This window comes from Jaculus jaculus, chromosome 8 (assembly GCF_020740685.1).
Source record: "Jaculus jaculus isolate mJacJac1 chromosome 8, mJacJac1.mat.Y.cur, whole genome shotgun sequence".
NCBI classification, from domain to species: Eukaryota; Metazoa; Chordata; class Mammalia; order Rodentia; family Dipodidae; genus Jaculus; species Jaculus jaculus.
The window spans coordinates 140,143,113-140,154,754 of NC_059109.1; the positions used below are offsets into that span (position 1 = coordinate 140,143,113).

Genomic DNA, 11,642 nt, shown 5'->3' on the forward strand with positions numbered 1-11,642 from the left:
GTCATACGCCTGTTTCCCAGAAACACAGGAACCTGGAGCCAGCATCCTCTGGAGGCAGGGTGCCTCTGAGGCCAGTGTTGCCAGCCTGGACTCCACCCTTCCTTGGCTTGGACCCCTCTCTTCCTCAGCCTCTTGCCTGCTCTGTACCTGATTATCTACCCCAAAGCTCTGAGCCCCCACAACTGCTCACAGGGCTGTGGCAAAGGCCAACGGGGAGAGCTTTGTGGGCTGTCACGGCCCTGCTTTTAATGCCCCCTTACAACATGGTTTCTTTAGTGTGTTGGTGACAGACTAGGGGGACGGTGGTGATAGTAACAACAGGTCTTCTATTATTTTTCGTTTTCTGTTGCAGGATCTCACTCTAGTCCAGGCTGACCTGGAATTCACTATGTAGCCTTAGGGTGGCCTCAAACTCACGGTGATCCTCCTACCACTGCCACCCGAGTGCTGGGATTAAAAGTGAAGTGGTCTTTTTCTAAGAAGCATCCTTATTTGGTCAAATAAGAATTTGTTATCCTTTGTGGGAAGGAGATATTCTGCCCCATAGACTGTTCAGGCAGGAACCCCAAATGACAGAACCTTGGTCTCCCCTCTCTCCCTTCTGTGTGCTCTACTTCTGGGCCTTGCTGCCCATGGCAGAGCCTGGAAGCCCAGGGGACGCTTTTAGGGGACAGCAGGGAACAGATCTGGAGGAGCTGCAGTTTCTCCCGCCGCAGGGGCTGCAGCTCATCTGCTTTAGCTTGAGGGGACAGAAGCAGAAAAGACCTCCTTTTCTGTGCAGCCATTTGGAGAACACGGGCTCTGGTCTGCCAGCCTTCAGCTCATCTGGTGGTTGATGGCCAGCAGGCAGGATGGAGGGGCAGCAGGAGGAAGAGCAGCAGGGAGGGGTGACTGGCAACTGGATTAAAGACTTGGTCTGCTGGCTTTTGCCTGCCGAGGATACAACTTAAATTCAGCAGCAGTGGAGCCTGGGGCCATCTCCTTCCCTGATTCTTCCTTAGTCAAGAAAGGGAAGCAGGAGGGTCACTTCTGGCCAAATTCCCCTTCCCCTTGGTGACCAGGCCGTCCTCTCCATCCATGGTGACTTTACCTGCCCTGCACTTCTTGTTATGAATGCTCCTAGGAAACCAGTGCCTGGTACTTCCCTCCCAGGGACTGGGCCCCCAACATGGGTGCTTGGGTTACAGATGTAGCTGCAGACATATGCATTCCTCCTCCCAAAGATGGGGAAACTGAGGCTGAATGGATTCCCAGCAGCACCACTTGGGTTCTGTGGGCAGCCCTATGGTCAGTGAAGGCCATAACCACATCCTAAGACCTAGGGTCTGCTGTCCAGCCGTCGCTACAGCGAGGCCTCCTGGTCCCTCTGGCCTCCACCTGAGTCTGGGACAGACAGCTGGTCTTGCCTTCCACAGACATGAGCTGAGGTCTGCCTGCACAGCCAGTGGCAAGAGCATGGCCTGTCTTTGTCTCCACGTGGCCTGCCAAGTGTCCTGTGTCCTTGTGTTCCTCAGTAGTGGGCCTACTGCCTCCCATGAGCTGAAGTGGGAAGGACGCGAGGAGGCCACACAGGAGCCGCGCCAGGAATGGCAGAACCCCTGCTGCATAGGTGACCTCAGTTTCTTCACTGGAGACCAGGCCCCCAGAAATGTCAGCAAGCCACCAGAATTCAAGGGCGCTCAGCTTGTTCCCATGATGGGCAAATGATCAGGGAGCCGCAAGGATACTGCTTGGCCCTGGAGCCAAGACCTTTGCATGCAGCTGCAGTTTGCTCCTCAACCTCTGTAGGTTTAGGGGCTCCCCTCGAAAACGCCCACTCTTGCACCCTCTGGAACCGAGTCACTTTTCAGAGCTGGGCCCAGGGCATGAGAACATACCAGCAATAGGGTTCAATGTGTGCATGTGGGGGGGGGGAGAGGGGGCGCATCTTCCCATAGGACTGAAAATTCCCCCACTGGCAGGGCCAGAATGGGGGTCCTTGCCGGAATCCTCCCTGAGTCTGCTTTGGTCAGCATGTGTGAGGACCAAAGTCCACTATGACTTGGCCTCACCATGGTGCTCAGTGGGACCGAGGAAGTCAAAGCAGGCAGGGGAGACTTCCAGGATGAGGTGTCCTGACAGGAGAGGTCGTGAGCAGGAGTTTTTCCTGGGAGATGAGGTTGTTCTGTCACACTGTCCTTAGCCTAAACCTCCAGGCTGGCCTACAGGCCTTATCAGGGCTCTGTCTGGCATCCCTCAGCATCGCCAAGCATTGAAGGCATCAGTGTCTGACCCAGTCAGACCCTTGGTGCTAACTAAGGGTGGCCAGGAGACTGCTGGGCGTATTTCTGGAAGGCGGACAGGACAAGTGCTTGATCTTCAGGATGGCTGCAACCTGTCTGCAGAGACCAGGCTGGGGGACCCCGGACACACGGGCAGAGAGGGTCATCTATTTTACAAGTGAAGACTCCTTTGGGCTTGTTAGAGAATCAGGGCCCAGCTTTGGGGGGCATCTGGTGGCTGGCAATATTGAAAAGATTTCAAAAGCAAGCAGGGAGTTTTTAAAAAGTGTTGTGTTGAAAGGTTTCACATTAAAAATCTCAGGTTTGCTGGTGACAGGCAGCAGCTGATGGGGTGAGGGCAGCTGGGGTGTGAACTGCAGGGCACCCACCTTGCTTGCCACCTCCCTGCCACCAGGGCTTTAGAGCTGACCTCCAGACCCTGGACAGTCATGAGGGAGCTGCTGTGGTGAGTCATTACCAGTAGCTGGGACGGTGGACTTAACCTGATGGTCCCAGCTGAGCCAGGCCAGGAGCCCATTGCACCCCAGCCCCGGTAGCTCCACTGTGTAGGCTGCTTGTCAGCAGGGCTCACAGAACACAGACCTGTCAGCACAAGGCCCTTTACTACGCTGTCTGGAAAAAACATACAAATAAATACATGTCTGTGACGACTATGTAGGGACGGCCTTGCCTTGGCACAGTGTCCCACCCAGTCCCTGGCAGTCCTGTGCCCGTAGGAGGAAAAGCACTCTGTACCAGGTTCGCCCCGTCAGATGTGGGAAATGACAGTTTCGAGGTCCCAGGAGCCCTGTGCCCAGCCCCCTCATTCTTGCTGCCCAGCTGGTCTCAGGTGTTCACCAGGGGCCTGGTTTTACCCGAGGATGCTGGCAGCATGTCCCGCCTGCTACAGTAGCTAATGGTGTGTTGAATTCAAGTCAGCGCTGGGCAATGTCTTGGTTGCAGAGGTCCCTGGTGGTCTGGGGGTTTCCTTCTTGTTTCAGGTGGGGCTTGAGCCCTTCTCTCACTAGCCTTCCACTTGCTTGCAAAGAAGGCTACCCACTGTGGTGGTGAGAGACACCAAAGACCTGTCCACCCCAGGAGGCCAGCTTGTCCCGGTGGAGTCATCTCTGCTGTGCTGAGGGAGGCAGGTGCAGGGTGGATCTGTTGGCTGGGTTCGGGGGAGCCACCATGCCTGTAGTTTCCTGGGGAGCTAGGCCAAAGCTAGAGCACACCATGCCTCCTGCCGCAGAGCCCCACCAAGTCCGGCCTGGGGGTTCAGGACTGAGGAAGGGAAGGCAAAGTCCTCCGGCTCGAATTTGAACTCCAGGTGGCTGGAGGCCAAGGGATCATCTGAGGGGCCAGAAGCCTGCAGGGAGGATGGGATGGGTGAGAATGCAGGAGCAGATTACTTGTTCTGGGGCCACGAGCCCCACAACAGGGTGACTTGTCCCAAGAGGTCTCTTGGTCCTAGATTGATGGGGAGACCTCCTAAGAATGGCACCCAATAGCCCCCAGGGTGCTGGGCTGTGTGACGCGTAGCAGCTCTGAGCACCGCCCTGACAGTTGAGGGCTGTGGGCCGAGGAGCTCAGGAGAGGCCTGGGGAGCTCTGACGTGTTTAAGATATTTTTATTTATCTTATTTATGAGGGGGGGAGGGAGAGAGAAAGTACAGGTGTACCAGGGCCTCTTGCCACTACAAATGAACTCCAGATGCATGCACCGCTTTGTACATCTGACTTTATGTGGGTCCTGGGGAATCAAACCTGGGCTGTTAGGTTTTACAGAAAAAGCCCTGAACCACCAAGGCACTTCTCCCACCTTCCGATGAGTTTAAGTTGGTGAGAAGTCAGGGTGGACTTGGCCAGCAGGTGCCTTCCCTGTCCTTACCTGGGAGGTGATGCTGGCTCCAGCACACACTGGGGATGCCAGGCTGGGCTCTGTTTTCAAAGTGGCTGCTGAGCTCTCAGTGTTGGTGACAGCAGGAGGGGAGGCTGTGGTGCTTGTCATGGGTCCTGGAAGGGAAGTAGGAATGGCATTTACAGAGGGTACAAGATCCGGCCCCATATGACTGGTTGTCCTATACTGGTCTAGAGAGGTTTGGAGACTTCTCCAGGTCACATGGCATGCTTGAGGAGCCAGGTGTTTGGACGGGCTTTCTCCACCCCATCTCTGGGACAGTTCACACCATCTATCCCTCCTCCAACCAGTCAAAGGACCCCCAGGAGGAGCTGTCACAGCGAGCCTCTGAGGCTGGGCTCCAAGGGCCCTCCTGGCCCCACACACCTGAGGAGCCCTGGTTTCTGGCCGGAGTCTTGGGCTTCCTTTTCCGCGTCTGGATACTCTCCTTTTTCATTGCCAGAGGCCTTGGCACCTGGCAGGAACAGTGAAGACTGGCGGCTGCTTTCTGTCCCCTGGCTCACCTCACCATCCCACACCTCAGAGCCAGTCCCTCCTGGACGTGTGTGGGCACAGGCCCTTTGTGTCATTCACCTGCCCTAGATTCCACCGCCCTTAGAGCTGGGGTGCACAGAAGGCAAGACCAGGGTGTCCAGATCCACCCCAGGTTGAATGGCCTTTGGGGAGCCCCAGTCAGAGCACGTCAAGCCACGGTGGTAGGGTCTGCTTAGTGTGGGTCATGGCAACATGATGGTTCCCCTTCCAGGAGGAAGGTACCCACAATTAACATGCATTCCACACACCTGAAACACACTCCACTCAAGGATCAAGGGCCTTCCTGCTCAGCTCCTCCCCAGCCCCTGGTCTCAGTGGAGGGACACCCAGTGGTGATGGACAGAGGCAGCTGCACCCTGGACACCACTCACCCCGTGGAGCTTCATGTACAGGCCACAGGCATTGCATACTGGCTCGCCCTCTGCATTTCGCCGCCAGAGTGTGGTGGTCACTGTGTGGCAATTGGAGCAGCAGAGGCCGGAACGGCGAGACGAGGAGGACTGTGGAGTGAGGGAACTAGGGTGAGCCCTGCTGGGGGCAGCAGGACTCAGATCTTGGGGGGCTCTGGCACAGCGAGTGACAGCTGGAGCCGGATGAAGCTAGAGTTCTCCAGACTCAGGAGTGACTGGCAGCCAGTGGGAGACACTCAGGCCTAGTGAGAAGCTTGGGACTGCTCAAGGCCTGACATCTGGTCCGTTCTGGCCTAGCTGGACATGATGTCCTTCTTTCCACAGAGCCTCAGCTCACCAGCCTTGGAGTTCCAGAATGGGTCTCATCAACTCTGGGCTCGTTTCCACTAGTAAAATATAACAGACCCTTGGGGCTGGAGGAGATGGCTCATCAGTTAAGGCACTTGCCTGCAAAGCCTAACAACCCAGGTTTGATTTTCCAGTACCCACGGGAAGCCAGATGAACAAAGTGGCACATACACCTGGTGTTCATTTACAGCAGCAAGAGGACTGGGCATGCCCATTCTCATTCTTTCTTTCTGGCCCTAAGCCAGTGGAGAAGCTGGCCATAGCAACTTAGGTCTCACTAATGAGGTGGTGGGCGGGGGAAGAAGTCTTCTCATGCTGTGCTTGGGGGCGTCACTGTTGAAAGCCCAACTTCCCCTAAGTTTCTATAGTCTTGTGCCTCTCCTGTATGACCCACGGTTCAGTGTTCAATGCACTCTTGTCACTGCCCCTGGGAGCTCCAGTCCAGAGGCTTCAGGCACTTTAGGCCCCAAGCTCTTCCTGAACCCTACACCATAGCTCTGCTAGTGACACCCCTTCCCAGTCGCCAGCCCGACTTCATTCTTGGAGGGTGTCCCTTGTCACCATCCTGGTGCTGCTCTTGTGTGACACCTCTAGCCCCATGTCTCCATTGCCCTTGGTTCAAGAGTCCCTCAAGGGCACAGGCCTACCACTTGCTCAAATCCTCAAGACTTGAAAGCCTCCTCACCCAATTACTGTCTCCTAGCCCATTCTAGTGTCCCCAATCTCTACAACAACCCATCTCTCCAACCCCCACCCTGTCCTTCCAAGCCCACACTTCAAGCAGCTGCTGATGTACCTAGATTCCATCGTGAAGTACTGAGGACACTGCCCCAAGCTCAAGGAGAGGCTAGAGGGTTACAAGGCTCCTGCCTGGCTGGGGAGATCTAAGGGGAAAGTACCATACTCCATGCCCATGGCCTCCCCGCCACAGCTTTTAGGCTGATGTCCACTAGTGCTCTCCATGGAGTATCTGAGGGTGGTACATGTGCTCATATCACCTCCCTGCAAGGGCTGTGGTGCCTATGGTCTTGGGCAGGGGCATGGCCTTGGAGCCTCCTGAGAAGCCTGTCTGTGACAGGTCCACTGGCTTCCCTTCTACTTCCTTGAGGAACAAGAGGTGCGGACAGAGCCTACCACTCAGCAAGAGGCTAAGAACCCCCAGCAGCCTGCCTGCCCTCTGCCTTTCTGAAAGGGGCGGCTGTGGCATCTGGCCCAGGGCCACATATTCAAGTACAAGCCCAGGGTTCCAGCTTCACGTAAGTACATCCCCCAAAGTACTGGGGACACTTCATACTAAAACATTTATCTATCTGGTAGCCCACACTTAACTGGGTGCCCTGTATTTTGCAGTCCCTGCCTCCTGCTGGCCCTTCAGATCCAGGGGAGTCTGGCCTGCCAGGTGCTCTTCCTACATGAACCAGCTGGGACCCTCAGGCACTTTGGTTAACAATGGTATTTTCCTTTCCATGCCAGTTCTTTTCAAGAAAAGTAAAATTTCAGCCGGGCATGGTGGTGCACACCTTTAATCCCAGCACTCCGGAGGCTGAGGTAGGAGGACTGCCGTGAATTCGAGACCACCCTGAGACTCCATAGTGAATTCCAGGTCAGCCTGGGCTAGAGTGAGACGCTACCTCGAAAAACAAAAACAAAACAAAGACAAGAAAAGTAAAATTCCAAAAGCTGCTCACCAAAAGGAAAGTGTGCTGAGTACCCAGATCTCCACACAAATCGGCAGAGCCTGCGGGGCGCACATTCAAGGGCAAAGGCTCGAGCCCCTCTGGGTGGGAAGAGGTGCACAGAGGCCAGCACTTTGGAAGGCGAAAGCCATGGGGCATAGGCGGCCTAGGCCAGCTTCCACAGAGCCCAGACTAGATTACCCAAGACTGTTTGGGTGGAGCCAGTTGGTGTCTTAAGGATGGGCCAGAGCTCAAAATACCTCATGTCAAGTGCTCTCTTTTTGGAGAGATGTAGTGGGCACCTAACTGGGCCAGGGGTGTGTCTCTTACGGAGTGTGGGCAAACTGAGACGGGGACATGAGTCTCAGAGAGCATCTGCTGAAAGGTGGGAAGCCTTCCAGCTCTGTCCCCAGCATGGATGGATGGGCTGGCTCGGGACAGTGACAGAGCTAAGGGAGGAGATGGGTCTGCTGCCTGAGGTGACTGTGCTGTGGTCTGAGGGGCTGTCCTGCAGGACTGGACCAGCTTCTTAACCATTAACTAAGGCTTCCCCTTTAGTGAACATCACGAAGAGACCAGGCTGGGCAGCACAAGTGGGAAGAGGCACAATCACAGTATAGACTGCCAAAAAAGAGTCAGAGGGCACACTGAGCTCGGAGGTGACTCCTTGAGTGGTGAATGTGGAGTGTGCAGACAGGATGGGCCTATCCCTTCCTACTTTCTGCCTGCTTCCCAGAGCTCACACAGCTGCCCCCTGCGTGAGGCCTCCCATGCCCACAGTGCCAAGCTCCTCCAGAGCCATGGTACCATGTCAGTGCATGTGGCAGAACCACCTCCACCACCACCCGGGCTAGGGACTGTGGCAGCCGGGCCACCAGCAGCCTTTCCACTGGGTGGACATGCTGGCACCAGGGCTGCTAGTGTGTGGGGCTCACACCCTTAGACCAGAGGGCTTGGCACCCCGAAGCAATCCTGCTCAGTCCTGGGACCCATGGAATATCATAGCCTCTGTAACATGAATGAATGTTAAGTAAGCTGCCGAGACCACCAACACTCGAAACTCATTTACACTTGAACTTGAAGGTTTGCCTATGAGAAGATGAAGAGCAAACGTGTTTCCTTTAGCCGGGCCTGGTGGCACATGCCTTTAATCCCAGCGCTCGGGAGGCAGAGGCAAGAGGATCACCATGAGTTCAAGGCCATCCTGAGACTACATAGTGAATTCCAGGTCAGTCTGAGCTAGAGTGAGCCACCTACCTCGAAAAATGAAACAAAACAAAACAAACAAAAACAGCAGCATGTTTCCTGCCTTGGCAACCTCTAATGACCCAGCCCAGCCTAGGCCCCAATGGCTGGACAGAGCCCCCCACTCCCATCTGGTCACGGGCACCCCACCCTCCCATCCAGCCACGCACAGCAATGCACAAGGAGGAACCAAAAGTGAAAACAAGTTTCACCAGCGAGCTTGGGAACAGGCGGTGGCCTCATTTCCTAGGGATTTGTGAAGAGTGGGCAGAAAGCACACACCAAGGGCACAGACCCAGCGACACTCCCCCCTCCCTTTAGGATCGTGAAGACCACAAAGCCCGATGTACCAACCCCCAATCCACTCTGGGTCACTCAGGTAGCCACAGGTCACCATCATCATAGCCTGGCTTTTCCCTGGGGCCTACAAAGACCCCTGCCCACCTACTTAGGGCAGAGCTAACCTCAAACTGGGCTTTGGATCTCCTGTAGCCATCCAGTGAGTAGCCTGTCAGTATTGCCTTGAGTCCCAAGCCCCAGGCTACTGAGCCGGTTTCCCCACCAGGAGTCCAGGCCTGGCTCCTAGGTGCTTTGAAACCCCCACTGCATCCCACAGGACCCAGACACTCAGCTAGCCACCCTCTTTGTCCCTTTAGTAGCTGTGCCCCCCCCCCCACTCACCAAGCGCTTCTGGGGCCGCACTAGTGGCCTGTTGACTCCGTTCATCTTGTGATAGAGGCCGCAGGCGTTGCACAGGTAGTGGCCGGTGCCATCTCGGCGCCACAAAGGTGTGGACAGGGCTCCACAATTGACACATTCCCGGCCTTCTCCAGGGAATTCTTCCAAGAAGTCAGATACTGCGGGGACAGGCAGGTTATAAGATGGCCTCCGTCCCTACCGGGGCCCGTGGAACTCGGTCTTCCTTTTATTTTTTAAACTCATTTTATAATTTTGTACCTAAGTACGCAATTATTTCATTTTCAGTGTAATTTGTTAAGGCTGTTTTCTAATTAATCAAACTTTCGGGTGGGATTTAGACCTAGGACGGCCCTTCTCTGAGCCAGGCCCTTGGCCGGCTGCCCTCAGATTTTTTTCCTGCTATGGAGGCGGACAGGCAGAGAAAGGATGGCAGAGCCTTTCTGCCCCCAAGGCATTTGGACCTCTTAGCACAGTGATTGAACTCAAGAGGCCATGGTTTGGGAGCCCAGAGGAGACCTAGAGATTCCCTAAGGACTTTGATAGCCTTGCTGTCATCCTTGCTGTGTCTTCAACCACTGTCATCCCTCAGAAAGCAGGATGGTTAGGTGTGGGGGTTCTGGGTGGAGGTGGAGGGCTCCCGTTCCCTTCAGGGCCCAGCAAGGCGCCAGCGACAGGCAGGCAGCAGGGGCGCCAGTGGGGGTGGGGAGGGATCACTCATCACTCGGCCTGGGGTGGGCGCCAAGCACAGGGGCCCCTGAGGCTACCTACTGGTGCAGGCTTCCTAGCTAACCCCCAGGGGGCAAAAGGTGGTTGTGGAACGGGGGTACAAGGTTTCCAAGTCCCCTGAGGATGGCCCTGAGGGGGTCCCCCTAAGCAGCCAATAGAGTCGTGGTCTTCGGTGTTGAATGTAGTGACTTCCCCCTACAATATTCAGAAACTGGTCAGAAAGGAGCAATTCCCAGCTTTCCAGGCCTGGAATCGGATTACTCAAATTAGTGTTCCCTGCAGGCACTGAAACCAGGTCCTCGAATTAGAAGGTTAAATTCTACAACGAGATCGTGATGGCCACTTGCTCAAATCATCTGGCCTTCTGAATTTAACAGATATCATTTTCAGCAAGCGTGGTGACACAGATTTGTAATCCCAGCAGCCCGGAGGCTGAGGCAGGAGTGCCATAAATTGGAGGCAGCCTGAGCTACACACGGAGACTTTGTTTCCAAAAGAAAATCGTTTCCAATTCATCGCCAAGGGGGGAAGACATTGCATTCGGCGGAAGTTTCCGCGCCCTGGGAATTTCGGAGTGGGGGGACCTGGCTGGAGAGTCCCGGCTGCTGGGAGCGCTTTTCGCAGCGAGCGGGTTCACCTCGCGCAGCAGCGGAAGAGCTAAGTCCACGGCGCAGTCCCCAGTCCGGTACTCACCGAAGGCGGCCCTCCGACCCTGCAGGCTGGCCGGGCGGCCCTGGAGACCGTGCAGGACGCTGCCATCGAAAGGCCCCGTTGTCCACGACGGGGCCACGTCGGGGTTCACGTAGGCAGAGTAGGTCGCGGGGTACGAGGCTCCCATAGGCCTCCCGAGCGAGGCCGGGTAGTGCTGCCCGGGGTAGGCGCTCCCGTCGTCCCGGGCCCCCGCGCTGCCGCCGTGGCCGGGTCCCGGGGGGCTGTGCGCAAAGGGGAAGGCGGAGGTCCCCGGCGGCTGCGGGCTGCCAGAGCCGAAGGCCGGGGAGTCCACGGCGGCGGCCGGCGCCCAGCCAGCGTGCGCGGCGGCGAGCGCGGGAGGCTGCGGGCCCGGTTCGCACGCGGGCAGGTAGGGGAGCATGGATGGCACGCGCGCGGGAGCGACGAACACCGGGGAGCCCGTGCCCGGAGCGTGCAGAAAGCCACCCGAGTCGGCGTAGGTGGCCTGGCCCGAGGCTGGAGCCAGAGCCAAACTCTGGTACATCTTTCCAGGCGCGGGCCGGACCGACCTGCAAGGAAGGAGAACCGGCGTCGAGGTCACGGCCGCCGGGCACCCTCCATCAGCGCCCGCGCTCGGCAGGTGCGGCCGCTCGGGTAGAGCACCTCTCTCTGGGGCAGGTCCCAGGACCCCCTGGGAGGGACGGCGGTGGGTGAGACAGGCGCAAGGCCACGGGATCCCGGCCTCTCCTCCCGCGGAAAGGTCGCGGGCTAGAGCACTTACGGGCGGAGAAGAAGGGCGCTGCGCGGGCTACGGGTAGTGATGGGCGGGCTGCAAACTTGAAGCTCCGGCCCGATCGGCTCTGCAAGGCATCCGGGGAGCCCGGGCGGCCCCTGCGCGCCGCCCCGCCCCACCCCCGCCGCGCCGCCCCTTCCCTCTTCGAGTCCGCTCCTCCCCTCCCCTCCTCCCCACCCCGGGGTCAGCTCCAGGGCTCTGGCCAGTGCCACGTGACCCGAGCAGGCCCAGCTCCTGGGATCGGTGACCGCTGAGCACCGCGCACCCAGAGCAGAGCCCGGGCAGACGCAGGTCGCGAGACGACCGGTGCCATTCGGGTTCGGGGACAGCCGCTCGGATCCCGGAGGCTTCTCTTACTTGTGGG

General features: G+C 57.3%; 1 protein-coding gene across 1 annotated transcript; it reads right to left on the reverse strand.

Annotated features, from left to right (window-relative positions):
• Positions 1-2,618: 2,618 nt before the first annotated feature.
• Positions 2,619-11,365, reverse strand: Gata5 (GATA binding protein 5). Its single transcript, XM_004669490.2, has 7 exons — positions 11,267-11,365; positions 10,510-11,054; positions 9,073-9,248; positions 5,084-5,212; positions 4,545-4,632; positions 4,149-4,273; positions 2,619-3,627 (listed from the first exon to the last, which is right to left on the reverse strand). Exons 2-7 carry the CDS (start codon positions 11,027-11,029, stop codon positions 3,472-3,474), a joined length of 1,194 nt encoding a protein of 397 aa, XP_004669547.2. The 5' UTR covers positions 11,030-11,054; positions 11,267-11,365; the 3' UTR covers positions 2,619-3,471.
• Positions 11,366-11,642: the final 277 nt, after the last annotated feature.

Bases quoted from the DNA above. Each gene is read 5' to 3' on its own strand.
- Gata5 (XM_004669490.2), bottom strand. From the start codon at position 11,029: ATGTACCAGAGTTTGGCTCTGGCTCCAGCCTCGGGCCAGGCCACCTAC. The intron at 4,633-5,083 runs GTGAGTGGTGTC...TGTTCCTGCCAG, and splicing joins TGTACATGAAGCTCCACGGG to GTGCCAAGGCCTCTGGCAAT. The intron at 3,628-4,148 runs GTAAGGACAGGG...TCCTCCCTGCAG, and splicing joins GAGCCAGCATCACCTCCCAG to GCTTCTGGCCCCTCAGATGA.